At 39.1% G+C, this 18,167-nt stretch overlaps 1 protein-coding gene and 1 long non-coding RNA gene across 2 annotated transcripts in view; one reads left to right on the top strand and one right to left on the bottom strand.

Annotated features, from left to right (window-relative positions):
* The first annotated feature begins 471 nt into the window (after positions 1-471).
* LOC122401522 lies at positions 472-6,938 on the top strand. The gene is made up of 2 exons (XR_006259444.1): positions 472-6,526; positions 6,576-6,938. It is a non-coding gene; the product is annotated as an uncharacterized LOC122401522 (long non-coding RNA).
* The window catches only part of LOC122401506 (RNA polymerase II elongation factor ELL), a 177,346-nt gene continuing 162,040 nt past the window's right edge, over positions 2,862-18,167 (bottom strand). The window contains exon 10 of the mRNA XM_043403684.1: positions 2,862-18,147. Within this exon, the coding sequence (XP_043259619.1) occupies positions 17,923-18,147 (225 nt within the window). The 3' untranslated portion in view covers positions 2,862-17,922. The remainder of the gene's footprint in view (positions 18,148-18,167) is intronic.

Here is an 18,167-nt window from a genome sequence, read left to right as displayed (position 1 = left end):
TATTACAATTTTTTAATTTTCTATTCATTATTCTATATTGTTATTTAAGTAAAAATTTCTTCTATATCAGTCAAATGAATCCATTTATGCGCACAATCGAGCGACTACGTTTTATAAATTTCTTGTTTGGTACTTTCATTGGCTTTAAAACTGATTTCAAGAAAAAGCTGGAATATAATGTATAGAAATTAACCTCAATAATTAAAACATGATACTTGTAAGGCACATATGAAAAATTTAAATAACAAGACCTTCGTATGTTTAGATACGTATACGTTTAGATTGTATAATCGTGATGTTTCTTGATCGATCAATTTTGCTTATATTTAAGTAATAGTAAATAAAAGTTAATAATTTATATAACCTATACAGCAGCAACGAAGAGAATGAATAAAGGTAAATGGAAAAAGACCGAAATTTTATCATCATTTTAATGTTTGAAATTCTCCATTTCATACAAATTAAGTGGGGGCATTATAATACAAACTTAAAATATATACATCGATATTTCGTGAAACTTCTCAAATAGCTATGCAACTTATCCATCAATCCGTAATCTATAGATCTCTTTCCTTATTATTGATTTGTTTTCTTTCTTTTTGTATAGTTTTTTCTTGCTCGAACCTACTTCGTAATATACTGTGCAACGAAACTGGCAAGTAATTCGAATAAATATTTTTTTTATTTTAATTAACCGCCGCCAGAATTCTAACCACGGCCGATTTGTTGTATTTTGGTAAAAGCGCCCATAATATGGAGAATCGGATGCGAGCTCGTTTTTTATTTAATCGGTTCGTCCTTTGACATGGACTGAATCGTTCGTATTTTAATATTTTTTTCTCGTTCGTTGGTAACATTCTCGTCGACGAAACGACAGGCACTGATTGCGAGTGTCGAAGTTATTAATCTGGATCGATTATTATTTACATCGATCGTTCGAAGGACGATCGTTTACTGCAGCGTTGTTCACGATAAAGTTTCTTAGCTTACGAAGCTTCTTTCACTCTATTTCTAGTTACTATTCCTACCCACAGATGGACAAAATTTTGAAAAGAGGCAAAGGCCGCCATAGAGGCAGTCATCTAAAGAGATACAGATTAAACGACATGGAAAATTGGTATGGTACGCGACGCAAATCTATTGTTATTACAATCCGGCTGACGATACGTGTATTCTGCAAGTTGCATTTAGCAAGGGAAAACGAAATTAGGTATAAAGGAAGTTTAACCTCGATCGCGTGTTAGGAAAACGCATCCTGTTACGTAGGCCCTTTTAGGATAGAACTGGCTCGGGATAATCTCAAGGTTGCTTATATGATTCGAAGAAAAAACAGATGTCTTCGCGCCTCGAGTCGACAAGCATTTTACAAAACAGAAACCTTAAACCTGTTAACTAAGGCGAATATATGTATACGAAGCATCCACTTACATTACATATGTATGCACGAATGCCAGTTGCTCGTCGCGTTGTACATATGTGCGCGTTCACACAAACATAATACGGCTGGCAGAAGGGGAATAAAGCTGCGTAAGGGGATCGATGTACTCGTGAACAACACTGGTTTACCGTGAAACGTAATTCGAATATGCTCGCGACTTCTTCTCTTTCTTTGGATGGCTGAATTGTTCGTTTTCGACGTCCCGTCACGGTATACGCGACGAGGAATGAATTTTAGCAAAAAAGTTATAGATGCAGGGACACTTTTCGCGATTAATATTCATTCCTCGTCGCGTGATACACGAAAAAAGAATCGACGCAGCGGACAGATTAAGAATTCTTACGATTATTGGAGGACAAGCGGCAACGTTCACATTTTCGTCAAGTTGGTGTATTCATTATTGCCCAAGTGGGACGGAAGTCACGGATGATTTGGCACTCCTTGTTTCGTTTTCTAACGTCTGTGCGTTCTTTCTCCTCCACTTTTCCTTTGCGTGCCGTTTTTTTCGTTGAACCTCTCGTTTAATAGCATTTACTCAGAGATGGGCAGAATTTAATAAAAAGTTCAACAGCGATTTATTTGACTAAACAGTTACTCGGATATACATTCATTCGATTCGATTATAATTTTTCTATTCGTTATTCAAAATCTTTAGATAGATAAGAATTTTGCCCATCTCTGCATTTAACCAGTAGACGTTCCAAGACGTTACCGGTTCTACTACGTTCAAAATGCTTCTTCCTTAAGAACCAACATACGATACTTCGGTTCTTCGATTCGATTGAATGTTAACGAAAGCATGAAACGATTTTCGAACGTAGACTCGAGCAGGTTAAAAACGACGGAATTCGATCGATTGGTGGCGACAACGGGATACACACCGTGCACGAAGAGCACGATAAAAATGTAACGGAAAGGAGCAGGCGTGGAATGAAAATTCGTTTTCCACGCGTTTAAACGCGATCGTGGGACCCGATCCGATTCTCCATTGGCATGGCCCGCCCCGAATCACGTGTATACGTTTTTCCCTTATGCACAACCCACATCAGTATTGTTACTCGTTACTGTAAATCGTAAGTGTAAATTGAATTTTTTTTTTTTTGTTTTTTGTCCACGCTTAAAATACATTTTATACATACTCCATCTACGCTCTCGCATATAGTCGTCGCCATATAATCGTCGTTCGTATCAATAAATCGTCAAGCGGTAGTCGTCACCGAAAAAAAGAAAACACAATGTATCGTATATGTATATCGTAGGTTGTTCGTAGTAAAATCAATCAATCGGCATATAAACTCGCTCTCTTTCTCTCCGCTCGTAAGAGAGCGTCTCGAACTCATCCTTCTCTTTTATCACGCTCGTGTGAATCATAACCTCGTCGCTCGTCGTTCTTTCTTTTTCTTTCTCGTCGTGTTATATGTGATTATTCTTTCTTTTATTTCTTCGCTCGATACTTTCACGTAATGTATTTTAAAACCACGTACGTCTTTTTTATTTTTCTCTCTCTCCACATAAAAACAGAAGCACGCGGGGAGACGGCCGGAAGCGCGCGTGAAACAGAATCGTATCAAGGAAGCGGAGGAAGTTGTTTTGCGCAATAACGTTTCCCGGTTCTGTGTGCACCTCGCACCCGATAACAACAAACCGGAGAGTCCACCGCAGAAAAGGGATCTCTTTTTTATATTCGTGTTTCGTTTTACGTACTGCGTCGAACGTAACTATCAGCACAGAGCTGTTCGCGAAACGAAACTAATTGTAGAAACTATTTGACACACAACTGAAATCTGAATACAATTCGTTTTATGTTCAAAACCTAAAAGAAAAAAAATATGTTTCCTTAATAAATGCACAGATATCTCGCAATAACGATATATCCGTTTCCTCTTTTTTTTTTTAAATTAGATTCGAATGGGAAGCGATAAATCTATATTATAGTAAAAATAAAATGGTTGTAATAATTCCTTTCGTATCTACGATTAGTTTTATCCGCGAATCATTTTGTTTCATCGCTTATGTTTGGCGCCGTGTATCGTACTCGTCGACGACTCAAGAATATCGTACCAGGCACCGTTTTTATGTTGCTTGGTCCGCGCGAGAGATCACTTTTCTCCAGTGTATGCACACCCAGCTTCATGGATACATACTGCACAGAAGTAATATGTTTTCCCTTTTCCAGTCTTTCGCAGAGCCAAGATGTTCCATTGTGTCGGATGACATCAAGAAATGTATGAAGAGGGGGAAGACATAGTCTCCTCAAGCGGCATAAATCCGTGTTACCTACTGTACATACAACACCGACATGCTACGCGATGACATCCGTGGGGAATGCCCGTAGATTCGAAAAACGGAGGTACGAAAACGCGTATTTTTTTAAATATTACGACGAGCACGCGATCACTGTGCCGTTTACACGTAATTATCTCGATGACAGTAAAAAACATTGTCTCAGCATCGGGACCGAAATTTTAGTGGAATGTTTTTCTTCTCATGCACGCCCAAGAAATATTATGAAAATTGAAATTTTATTCGAACAAACGACGAATGAGAACAATGTAAATATCCTCGTCCGTTTATTAAATAAGTTAACGTAAACAGCTTTTCGAGTTTTTGAACGATTATATTGTTATGTATGTCCGTGAACGAGGCCACTTACTTCGGACCAATTCTATATTTACTCGTGACGATTACTCGACCGAATAATTATTTGATATATATGTACCTACAATTTATAATTAGAATTCAAATGGCCAAAATTAGGGACGAAACGAATACTGTGTATTTATAATAGCATTTTTACCGACTTAAAATTGGAACTTTTAATGTCGTGAGTGGCTTCCCCGTTACAGTCACGCGATCCTCCGATTATTTCGAACAACGTGTCTCCTTCGCTTACGAAAATTATTACATCGTACACGCCCACGTACGCAACAGTCGTGTTTGTGCTAGCTAGACGTTTGTACTGTTTGGATAGAACACCTGCTTGCACTATCCGAATGATATGATTGCACGAACATCGCGCTACTCGATTTACATGTTCCCTTTGCTTACGCAGTGCAAACATACGCGCTTAAGCAATCCAAATAACAGATATATTCGTTCTCGCTGTTTCATCGTACGCGAGCTTGTACTTTGTGAATTTCAATTGGTTTAAAGGTCCGCTTACGAGTCTTCGATGCCGAATACACTGTCAGCCACGTTGATAAAATTCGATCGGAAAAGTTCTTTTTCTTTTTTCTTTTTTTTTTTACGTAAAACGTTTATTTCTTATGCACTCGTCGTTTGGATCCAAGGATCATTCCCCCAGGACTATCGATCGCGCGTTATCACTTTTTGCGAAGACGCAATTTGTCTCGAACCGCAACATTGCACGTCCCAGTGTAAACTCTAGGATAATGCAATCGAAAGATTAACATACTTAATAACATTAATAATAATAATAATAATAATAATAATAATAATAATAATAATAATAATAATAATTAGGTAATTGTAATAATAGTAATAATTATATAATAATTGGCGGAAGAAGAAACGGGGGGAAAGAAACAGAATGAGAAAATGGAATCAACAGAGAAAGGGAAGAAAAAAAAAGAAGAAGAAACGTTTGTCCGTTCTTTCCCCCCCTCCCCTGTATATCTCATGGTATCCCAAAGTCGGAAAGAGGCATACGAATTTCTCTTTCCTATCATCGCGAAATCATCGATGTGTGTTCCCTCCGTCGTCGATAATGTTCCACGCGTTCGTTCATCAGTGCTCTCCATTCTCGCCAACAATATTTAAATTCCTCTCTTTTATCCACATTCTTTGCCATTTGTATATACTTTAATTAGTGAATATAATATACATATATATATTTATATATTTATATTTATATATATATGCATAGGTAATAATTGCAAATACAACTATGTAATGAATATACGAGCCTTTGTCAGGGGGAGCAATGCAGTCGTCGTCAATAAAAAGAGTCACGGTTTACATTATATACCTATGTACGAACGGATCCTCTCCCGTGGGACCGTTCCTACCGCTCTGCGTATGTACTTTCCGTACGTGTACGAGTGTGTATTGTTGCGGTACCCTCTTCTCGCTCGTTCGTCCGTCGGGTCGCCGCGAGTGCGACACGAAGGACGGAAAGAAAAGTAGCGGAAGGGAAAAGGGGGGAAAGCAACGCGTTTTTGTTCCTTCCACCGTCGTCGTTGTTCCACCCTTTTCTCTTCCTTCTAAGAGGCAACGCGGAAAGGGATCACCGTACGGGACCTCCGAAGGACAAGGTTGTCTCTCGAAGGACGAAATGTTTTCCAGGCGCTCGCAAACGCATTCGCACGTATCGCATTAAGTCACGATTTTAATTAAATTCAGTCGTTCAAGTACGCGAGGCGATATACACACATTTAACAAGCGCTTCAGAGAACGTAAACGTTTCCCGTGTTTCCTCGATAGTACGCAGCCAGAGACCGGCCTCGTAATCGTGCACGAGGGCAGAAGGCAATAATCATCTCGACGGAATCGGTTTTATCGGCACGTCGGTCGTCCCGATCACGCGACCGGTCCCCTCTTTCGTTTACCTTTTTATTTTATTTATTTATTTTTTTGTTCTTTTTCGCTTTTATCATTCGTTACGAGCTAACCCTTAGTTTGATATGGGCGATAGAAATCATGCCTTCCTCGTTCTTCTTCGTCCTCCTCGTCTTCGCCGTTTTCGTTTTTGCCGCCGCGAGTTGTTATTATCGTTACGCGTTTTCTGTACTCTTTCTCTTTCTCGCGTAGCGCGAAGCTTCGTTTCTCTTTTTCTTTCCTACGACGCTCGAGCACCTTCAACCGCAAGCTTCTCGGGTGAAAAGAGATTTTTGTGATCGAGCGTTCCTCGATGACCTCGATGCGGGAGGGTCGAACACGAATCTACGAGAGAACCTCAATTGGTTGTAAGATCATTATCGGCAACGCCGTGGGTCTCTGATAATGCAATTTGTTGTGAGAAAATGATCGTTCGATAGCCCCCGTCTGGTCATCGTGGAAGTCGCACGATGCACTCGAGCGAAGTTTGAACTCACTCGGTGCTTATGATGTACCATTAACTCTATTTGTGTACTGTACAACGATGTCGCATGCTTGCGTCATCGAGATTAATGAATAGTATGTAGAAAAAAATCACAATCCGTTCGCGATTAAATATCTTCGAATACCGAACGTATGACCTTTTTATTCGACACACGTGTTAATTCTTGAATTCTACATCCGACGATTACGCAACTACGTTTTACGTTTCTCGCTCGCAGGATCGATTTATACGTGCCGAGAGGTTAGTTTGCACGACGCGAAAGTATAATTAACTAAATGTTAGAATCGACGTTGTTCCGATTGTTACAATTATGTACCTTTTGTTTTTGTTTCGGCGTGCGCGCAAATCGTACATTTTTTCCCACAATTTCTATCGATATCCAGAGTACTTGTACGAACACCTACGACGATCTTTCTTTACCAGTGTTCCGTTCGTAACAACGAATCATTCGCGTCGTGTCGGGGAAACTATCGTTTCGTCTCGGTTACCGAACCAAATCAGACAACAAATATGGAATCAACAAAAGGGGGAAAAGGCGATGATCAACGGCGCGCCATTCATCCTGTCGGTCCAACAATGAGAAATCTGCTTCATCGAATCACCATCGAACGAAATCTATACGCAACCTACGTGTTACAAAATTCCTCTAGCATCACAGTTAGAAAATATAGTACTACGCGATAAACGGACATGTATACCGCCCTTCCGGTAACTCACTCGTCTTTTAAGGATCTACGATGTTAATGTTGAAAAATAATAATAACAATACTATGCAACGTTCCATCAGACGAAAAGCTGATTTAAACAAAACCACTATTCCACGAATATATGTATACAAATACAAAACAATTTATACGAGTCACCGTTGTACATGTATATAAACAGCAACGAACCATTTTACAATTCTATATGCACTATATTTACAAAAGAAAATGTATAAAGATATCAAATAAAGTAATACAAATAAAAATACATTTAAAAACTCGGGAACGTACGAAAAATGAGTGAAAAATATTCATACAAAAGGAAACTATCGGTTAACCTGCTGAGTTGTCTGTGTCTACATTAATAATATTGGTTCAAGATCAGTACTGTCCGATGGTCCTGCTGATAAAACAAAATTATAGCAAAAATTTGATGGGGAGTATCCACACAATAGTTCATTAGGCTAACGATAACTTGGCTACGTGACGAGTTAACCTCCAATTTCGTCGTCTCATGGAACGTGCTATAGTAACAATTTTTTAGCGTGAATCACTCGCCGGCGCTCTCGCATAACCTCTCCATTACGAACAACGACGAACCGTTTAAAAACTGTAACGATAAACGAATCTAGTTCGAGGCACTCGTTCGAAATATTTCCCGGGACAGGTATTATCAAAGAATCGCGTGCGATCGTTTCTGAAAACGTTCTTCGCAAGGATTCGCGCTGCGAGTTCGATGTGAATCGAATGTTATCGCGATGGCTACGTGTCTCTCGATGCCTCGCATGTCACGCGAAGAAGGAAAAAAAAGAAATCGCCGACCGGAGATCCTTTTCGCTGATAGAATTGCGACACGGTGTCTGTTCTTCGTTTTCGGTAGCAGCCGTACGTATATACAAAACTTCACGGCGCAGAACTAGTCGCGCGATCTATACACCAATTAATTAACTACTTAATGCACTTCGTTCGTACGTATTTGGCACGGTGTGGCACGTCGCGTGTATAACCGGCTAGAACCGTTAAATGCGAACAAAAACGAAACGTCTCTTGTTCGAAGTTGCAATTCCGTCGAGCCTATTGCTTACGGGAATCGGAGATAGAATCGGAGAGCCTAACGTACGGAAATAGTCGTATATCAAAGCGTGCGTCTTTTTTATCGGGAGATACGATATCTCCTTCCACGTGCATTTCTTCAAACCGATGAATAGAGAGATGCGCGTAACCGGAAATCGGATATCGTGTATCGAAACAAATCTTTTATATTTAATCTCGCTTTTTTCTCCTTTCGAATACGAATGTTTAATCGTCGATATTTGCGCAGCCAAGTAGGCACATCAAGCTGCTACAGCCGTATTGAGAAAAAGCCTTCGCGCGATAGAAATTGAAAAGCGAACAGGGCGAATGTCGTGTTCGAAATAGCGGAAGAACTTTTGTTTTCGTCGCTAAACCAACGAACAGCCTGTATTGCCCGTCACTCGACAGAATTATTTTCCAGTTCAACGAATTTATTGATCGTTTGTGCATCGATCCAACGTAACCTCCGTTGGTTATTTTGGCAATATCCAATGTTGTAGTTCCGTAGTCGTGAATCACTACGACAATGGACCTAACCTTAGAATATAACGGTTGCGTGTACGTATTGCTGAATACATTTTGTCGTTAGGTGGTGCGACAGTCCGTATGTCGTTGACAAAGAAGCTCGACTATATTTATTCGTTGACAGTTCGTGTATATTTGTTTAGGAAAAATGTTTTAGCTGGACATTTCGATGCTAACGATGTTTACGAAAATTGCACGCCGAATGGAATAACATCGACCAATCGACTCTACAGCGCTGCTGTAGCAACACGTTTCCAGTTACAAATAATGTTGAGAGAAGAATATGTGCTTAGCGCATCTCCTATAATATCATCGGATGTTTTTTCCTTCGAAAGAGAACTCCTACTATCGGAACGAATAGTTTTTGTAGCATTTTGAACTTCTAATAACACGTTTTGCGGGTCGTTTCGATTTCCTGTTTAAATCGTTCTCCTCGCTTGGCTACGCTTCGATTACGATGAAACACAGCGATCAGGAACGGTCGAAAGAGACAGCGAAGACGCAAAATGTAGGGAAAAAGACGAACAGCCTTGGAATGACACTAATAAAATTTTATCGGAAATTTGGTCATCGAATAAACAAACCTTTGATAGCCTATGAACAAATTCGTTTCAATCTCTGTTAGATGTTTCAAGCGGAAGTCCATGTGTTCTCGATGATATGGATAACTATTGCAAATTAAATATTGGCGTTAGAGAATAACCACAAAATACGTAATTAACAATTATGAACGATATGAACGGTCACAGGCACTGTAGAAGTATCGAGTGTTCGCGAAATATGTTTTGTTAATTGGGAGAAAGACTTTGCAAGAAATATCGAAGTTTCTCGCGAGAAGAATGAACGCGATAGAGGAGACCTCGTTTACGAAGGCCATGCTCGAAGGATCATCGATGCGTCGGATCGTTCTTCGATCGATAAACGAAACTCCCTTGCTCTTGACATATTGCGACTATGGACAATCAAAGAATCAACGATTCGACATTTAAGACAGAGAATGAGACTGTGAGCAGTACAGAAAGATCGACAAACACCAACGATGCCCACCTAAGAATGTACTTAACCTTAAAACCTACACGCGGCACACCGTCTCGCTTCGTTTTTACAGTTTTCTCGCCTAATACGCGACAATTATTCTCATTAAAAATTCGTCTAAGTGTATGTCCCTCCGATAATGATGCGTTTCGTGGCGCAAACGAGGAAGAAATGGAAATAAAAACTATTCTTTGCGTTCGACGCTTTTTCTCTTTTTTTTTTTTTTTTTTAATCATTTCTTTTTAACCAAATGTCGAAGCAAAGACAGTTTGAGTGTGTTTCCTTCCTCGTCGGCGCGTTTGCATGTATTGGTATTATTCACGTAAGAAATAATGCACGTAAAATTACACTAGGTATTATTGTATATATATATATATATATATAGATATAGATATATATTTTTTTATATTATACGTATATATGTATAGTCCTTTACTCTCGCTTCGCTAGAATTGGCACTTGGATTTTTTGTTTTTTTTTTCACCCTTAAAACTTCCAACAAATCAAGAAAGAGTGAGTGAGAGGGAGAGAGAGAGAGAGAGAGAGAGAGAGAGAGACAAAGAGGTCGAGCATTTTTTTCTGATGTCGTAGGCTCGCGCAGGTCGATATACTTTGATTCGCGAGAACTTTATCCTCTATTGTTTCTACTTCGAGTTAAATATCACTCAATGACATTTAACCGATAAGACACTACGTGTGTGTGTTTCAATGATCGGCGATAAGCGTGAATCGCTTTCCGCGATCTCGTTGGTACAACGATCCATCGATTTTCGTTCTTATCTACGTGAACGTGACATTCTGTGCGCATCGAGATTCGCAAAAATCAGAACGTCAAACGCTAAACTCCGCAACCGAAAGAAAAAAGAAGGCACTACGTTTACTCGGGGACGAATGATAATGCAACGCAAGAGAAGTTTTAGTCCGACCGACCGTATTAGCATTACAAGAGAGAAAGAAAAATATATGTAAAAAAAAGAAAGAAAAAAAAAGAAGAAAAAACGGAGTGAAAGTAAGGGACCGACGTTAGTATTTAGAATTTTGATTCGTTTCAAAGGGTCGGAATAACGATCTCTAGTCTAGACGATACTTAACGATAATACATCGAAACGCGTGATCGTCGATCGCGATACGCGTTGAACTACCGAAGACATACTACGAAAACTATTTCTGACCGGCATGACGCTATTGGAGAAAATGTACGGGGAGAAAACGAATTCTCTTTCGAACGGTTCTTCTACACTCGAAGCTTGTCGCAACGGAAACGATAACGGAGCCACGATGATCGAAAACAATCGTTACGAGTTTATCAAATGCATTGTTAAGAGCACTTACATTCGCGAAGACGTTACTTTCTGTACAAACTGTGCGTTCCGACAGTATCGCGAGGAACGTTCCGCGAGCTTGAAGGAACTTTTATCGGACAAGCCTGTGAGGTTCTTTTTTATCTTCGTTTCGAGCATCCCTATGAGCATTCGTACGTCGAACAATCGTCGAATCTCGTTTTAGAAACGCGGCGTACGCTAGAAGCACGTTTATTGCATCGTTTACTTAAGTCGCACTTGGAACACCTAGTATCTCCTACAATGTTCTTTGAGTGTCGTTCGGCTCAGTCTCTTTGGCACTGCTATACTCTTGTTCATCGATCGAGCCATCGAAAGATGGATTGCTCGCGTGTCCACGGAATCGTCGAGAATCGCGGGACGATCGATAAATGTTTCACACTCTTAACCGATACTGTCGCAACCCTTTCGTTGCGAATTACGTATACGGGACGATAAAAAAAAAAAAAAAAGAAAAAGATGGTGGTCGAGGACTCGAGGGGTATACCAGTAATCAGAAAAATAACAAAGAAACACGCAGTCAACATAGGCCTTTGAATCCATCCTCGACGATACATTAAAATTTATTTTACTTTCGAGAACCAATCGTATACGATCTACTATAGTTTCTTTATTATTTCTTTAATAGAATCTCTAATTCTACGCCACGAAGATCTTGAGCACGCGTTGAAATGAAAGATAGACCCGTCGAATATGTAGAAAGTCGAAACTCTCTCCTCAAATAATCATTGTCTTTTTATTTTGTCTCCGTGGATGTCGATTTCTCGACCCATGTTGATTGGACATTTATTGTCTATTCGTGAGAGTACGATATGCCCCAAAACTCTTCTTCGTCCTCTTTCTTGGTTCACGCATACACTCGTTCGAGAGGGATATTATAAACATTTTTCGTGGACTACTTAATTCAATCTATCACGCTTATTTTTACTATCGGAACATTTGATAGCGATCGAAGTAATTATAGTTTTATTTGCATCGAGCGTTCTTACACGCGCGCCTTGGCGAAAGGTTTAACACGCGTTAATTGCCATAGCGGTTAAATACGTGCATCGCATGCAAAATTGTGTACTATTTGTGCAACGTTACGAAGTTAAAGGACACTGACGAGTTTTCGAATGTTTGGAACAATCGGGTAAAGCTGATCGATCGTTAAAAGTTCTTGAACGAATCCTACTTTTGTAAAGGGAAGTTGAAAAGCAATATATTTTATTTTAATGCAACGAATTGTTATGTCTGTATTAAGGAAATCAATACTTGTTAATTTATGGCAACAGACTTCTAAAGAATTTCCTGACGTATCGGAGAATGTATCCCTTTAACGTACAAAATCTTTCACCTTCCAAAGAAAATCAGAATTATTCTATCCCTGTAAAAATTAGAAAAATTCACAAATTTAATATACCGATAAAATAACTCGGATAACCACCGTTTTGCGTGGTTACTTAATCATTTCAGACAAAGTTTTATTCTGTATGTCACGTACGTTGCGGAATTTATAATTTCGCGCGCTATTGGCATTCTACGCGTGAACGTTACACAAAAGGAAAAGTTTACGATGTGTATGATTTACGGACAAACTTTCTTCTTTTTTTTTTTTCCTTTTTTTTCTGAACCATCGTACACCGAAGTGGATATGTATGGCACAGTATGACAGTGTTGAAACGACCGGGGAATTTTTTTTTCTCCCTTTTTCCATGACTGCTTTTGTTTTCCTGTTTTGGTTTGCAATTTCGAAAGTCTGTTGAACTTTACATTTGTTCGTTTTTGTATATTGTTCGTTTCTCCCATAATCGCCGGTTTTTGCCAGAAAAAAAACGGTAAGTGTAATGAATGAAGAATGAAAAGAAACGCATAAATTAATATTTCATAATTTTTATTACATACTTTTTTTTGTTGTTGTTTGTAAATGCAAGGAAAAAGTGAGCAAAAAATAGGATACCTATATTATTTATATCTACAAATCGGAACGTAGTCCAATTTATAACAACGAAATATATTAACCAATTCCTATACCTTTAATTACAACCCATATATTCCGACGTATTCGATTTTACAATTCTCAATTTATCTATGAACACACACACGATAGATTTCAAAATCGTACATATATAATATATGATTGTATATATATATATATATATTTACTTATTTATAATAGATATATAGTTTTCTTTATATATATATATATAAAAATAGGTTAGCATATTTATCCTGACGTTCTTTCCTGTGTGCTTTGCATTTCGTATAATTCGTTGCAATTAGTAGAGAATAGTTGTCAACACTGTGCCATGCATTCCAGAAGCGCGCAGTTAACCTTTTTCTCCGCGACAAAAAAGCCAGGCGTTTAAAATTATCCCATTCGTCCGTGTAAAATGCACTTTAACGTTTCAAAATATATGCAAAGCCTTCAGACAACGTACAATCTTTCCTCGATCGACATTTTTCAGGAGAACAGAAACCTAACCGACAAATACAGTAAGGGGATACGGAAAAACGAGCGAGTCGATAAATTAAATATAAGGTAAAATAACAAAAAAATTATTGTGTTTCTTTTTCCTATAATTTTTTATACCCTGGATAAGAGTACAATAATAAATGAAAGAACAATCCACATAAATAAAACAAAATTTCAAGTATCGTTGAATGGAAAAGTGTCGAACCGTTGATGTTCTAAAACGTTCCAAAGGACTGTGGTCCAAAGTGTCTTTTGTAACGTAACAGCTATTAATTTACTACGGCGCGGAGTGCCATTGTACGCGGAAGGCGGCTCGTTGAACAACAAATTCGCCTCCATTGTAATCGTTGTCGCGAACGTGTGAAATCTATCGTATCGGGAGAATTTGTTATATGTATAAATAACGCGAGGGGCTCGGATAAAAGAAAGAACTAAAAGCGCAACGTAACGATGCGCGATAAAATTTCAGCGACAAACGTAACAGCGACCTCTTTCGTTCTATACGACCCACTTCGATCACCGTCTCATGACCAAACAGCAACTTGTCGAACGTAGAATTGTCGATGGTAATTGGAAACAACTGGACGAGATCCGATCGATCCCGGAATACTAATAATCATCAATGTCTAATTCTACGATTCTATCAAGCGTACACAGTAAACGGGAAAAAAGAAAATAAAGAAAATAATAAATGTTTCGCATGCTTAAACGAAATGCGCAAAATGATTCGAATAACATATAATCGCTTCTCGGATTTCTTTCGCATAAACGCCGAAGCGAATCGTAACAAACAAAAAGAAACAAAATTATTAAAACGATCGTGGATCGAATATGCGGAATTAGTCACGTCTGAAATGATCGATCGCATGCAGGAAGAAAGTTTAAATGTGTATCGTAAGAGTGTAAAAACCTTATCGTTTAAAACTATGGATGTACGGTATCGTGGATTATTCCATTGCTTGGCTCGTGATTAGTTAATTAACGAGAACGCGTCCAGGAAACAGATCGTTTCATCGAAAACATTCACGGACACGCCGAATCCGCTAGGTTATCTAGCTCTACGATGTTTTCTTCTCTATATTTAACGATATATGCGCGAATACAGGTTATTCCATAAATTGTGGGCAGAATTTCCGAGGCATCTTCAACGGTCTAAAATAATAAAACAAGTTCGTACAAATATTTATCTTATCCGACATTATCTATAATTGCAGAACAAGTCCAATCAACTAACCATTAAAGGCCATTCCCACCATATCGTCTGATTTTGTTCCACCTTACTATAACCAATTTTGCCTTATTTTCCTCAAAATAGTTTACCAAAACTTTCAGTAGCTTTTTTTTAAAACCCAGGCGAGAGCCTGGTACAACGTAACAATGGCTATCGTTTTAAACAAGATCGGATACGAAAAATTTTTACATAAACTTTTTTTATTGTATTTGTGTCTTGAACATAACCTCGAAGTAATGCCCATAGTTTACGAAATACTGCACGTATTACGCCGAATCAATGCTAACCGAAGTTCCCTTTTCCATCGTCTCTCGTCTCTATTCGGCCTATCACTAAACTTGTTCGACCAAGTGCAAATGCTTATTGAATGTGAAACAAAACAGCACAACCAAGAAAGACACTCGTATTTATCGTATACGAATTAAAAGGCAACGTCGACTAAAAAACAGAAACCGCAATCAAGAACAATAATAATAAAACGCATGTATATATAGCAAAAGATTAAAAGGACATCAGAAACATTAACGTCATAAACTTTCGTTACACATTCAATGGAAAACATTGGCTCTACAGGCTCGACCTTTAATTACACGTCGATACTTTTGAGAGTGAATCTAGACTGTAAAACAAGAGAAAAATGTTATGAGGGGGAGGGGATATAGTACGTTATTCGCGATTTGTTTTCCAAGTTACAACGACTTAAAAAAGAAGTATTTTATGAACTATATGTTATATGTACATTAATAATTGGAGCATGTGTATATATTCAGTCATCAACCCAATATATCGCTTCAGGGAGAAGCAATAGGCAGCATTCGATCATAGAATGCTCAATATACTACTCAATATAATTAGGGGTTCATATTTCTGGATGGAACGAATCAAATTTCAGAGATGAAATTAGTATTTGTGTGTTTAAAATGTAACATTTGTACTGAATGTCTTATATACCATACGCGCTAGAGCTTTTAAAGTGGTTTGGTAAGCGATGAAGTTATTCAAGTGGGCGATCTCCCAATTATTTTGAGCAGCGTGCTTAATCTCATCGATGGTAGAAAAGAAATTTAACAATCTCTCTATTATTAAGTATTAGATTATATGACGACGCGGCGCCTGCTTTTCATAAACGTGTCGTAACTTGGAGAATAAAAACCTTGGCATCCTGCGTTTACGTAACATTCTTTTCTTGTTTCGTGCTCCAGATTTAGTACACGAAGTATTGACGCGCAGTTACAAATCACCCTGTATATATCTCTAACATATTCTCTCTTCCTTCGTCTCGTACGAGTTCTAGGTCCTAACGCAGCCTCGCGTGTACCTATCCTACCTATCTATCCGAACAATATAATATAATAGCAATAGCGTTGATAATAATATTAATAGTATTCATCGCCATAATAATAATTACACGAAGAAGGTATTACTTGCACGCGAAGAAAATTGGCGCACCTGTACATTATATAACTATGTTATATCGCCGGCGACGATTAATAATTACTATGAAACTTGTAAGTCTCGATATCTTGATACCATTACTTATTTTTTTTTTTTGTATTTTCATGTTGCCGCGTGTAAAATCTTTGCAGTATCGATGACGATGGCGCTGAGCATTCTCCCTTTCAATGACTAATTTGAAATAGTAAAAAATGGGTCCACCTTAACGTACGATATACACAACCGGAATCACTACGAGCGATCGCGCGGATTAGAAGGGGTCGCGGGACCCTCGACTTCGACGCAGTCCTGCTTCACTCGCGATCGGTTGATTTGCTCGGTTATATATCACTTTATGGCAGGTAAATCTAAAAGAAAAGAAAAAAAAAAAGAAACAAAAAGAAACTGAATCCTCAACATCGTGTTCGCCCTTTATCCTTGTCTGTTGTCTCTCGCGCGATCGATTCTCAAGTTGTGTCACTCTTTACTAGCGAAGGTAGCCCGAGTCCGCGACACAGGAGCGGGCCATGGTGAAGAAAACAAAGAACGAGGAAGTAACAATTGGATCGTTTTTACATTCGCGAAGCGTAAAGGTCTCTCTCTCTTGCGATAAACTATATTTAATCCACTTTACTCTTTCTCGAAGGAAAAACACGAAACATATGGAAACGTTAAATGAAGAGAAAAGAAAAATATATGAAGGAAAGATAATGGCGAGCCGCGGCCGCGGATCGTCGTTCACGATCCTCGCGGACGGCGCTCGTTGGACAGTCTGTGTGCTAGTCTCGCTTTTTTCCTCCCGGCGGAAAAAAGAAGTATAGTCTCCTCAGGACGTGGCACGTGATAAGCCCTTACTACCTTTTTGGACCCTCTTCTCGCATTCGCATTTGTTATCATCTTTTTTTTATTTTTCGTTACTTTAATCTACGTACTCTTAAACTGGACGACACACTTGGACGTGCGCACGGTAAGTAACTTATCGTAGAGTTAATTACTGCCTTCTCTTCGTTTGCCTTCTTTAATCGCCTTTTCCTATTATCTTCCCCTATCGTCGGAGAACAAGCTCAGAAACATCGGCGTACGTTCAGCTGCGCGTGGTGTTCGTTAACACACCCGACTCTCCGCGAATGCCCTTATCTCGTTTTCTCTTTTCGGATGGATTTTTTGTTTCCTTTTTTGTTTTTGTTTTGTTTTGTTGATGATTTTTGTTTGTTTGTTGCAAACGTACCGATTGTCGTAAAGCCTTCGTCAGTGGTTAACCGGTTTGGTCAACGGTAACAGCAAACGCGAGCGTTTTTCTCTTTCTAGCTCGCGGCTTGGCGCAAGTCGAAGAGATCGCTGTTCGCGCCAAGTCAAAGCGACGGTGTGATATCTTCGACCTCCGCGGGGGTTTTACAGCGTGAAGGTATTATTCATTTTTTTTTCTCTTGCGATGCGATGTGAACATCTTGCAACCCCGGTTCAGAGTGCTTGACTGTTTCGGCGATAGAACCCAGGAACCATGTGGACCGTAAGATCAGCCTTGGAACATGCCGAGAAAATGCAAATTCTGCGACAACGGAGACAGTAGCGTACCGACAACCGAGAAAAGGTAGAGGATAAGAGGCGGCCTTTTCAGTTTGTGTCAGTAGTGCAAACTGTCCATCTCCTTCATTTCGTTGCTACCGTCGGCGCTGTTCCCGGACGCCGCCATCATGCTGCCGCCACAATTCTGCGTGTCGTACTCGAGGACCAGTCGTTTGATGTGACTCAACTTCTCGTGCAGATAGTGAAACCGACGTTTCGTCTCTTTGTGCACGGGATCCCGTTTGGTTTCGTTATACTCGTACAGAATTTGTTGCCTTATTTCCTGCAAAAGAAGAAAAAAAT

Source organism: Colletes gigas, unplaced genomic scaffold, assembly GCF_013123115.1.
Source record: "Colletes gigas isolate AHSC1104 unplaced genomic scaffold, ASM1312311v1 Colletes_gigas_Sc00025, whole genome shotgun sequence".
Classification (NCBI taxonomy): Eukaryota; Metazoa; Arthropoda; class Insecta; order Hymenoptera; family Colletidae; genus Colletes; species Colletes gigas.
The sequence above is the reverse complement of the archived record's forward strand: the minus strand, read 5'-3'. Positions and strand labels throughout refer to the sequence as shown.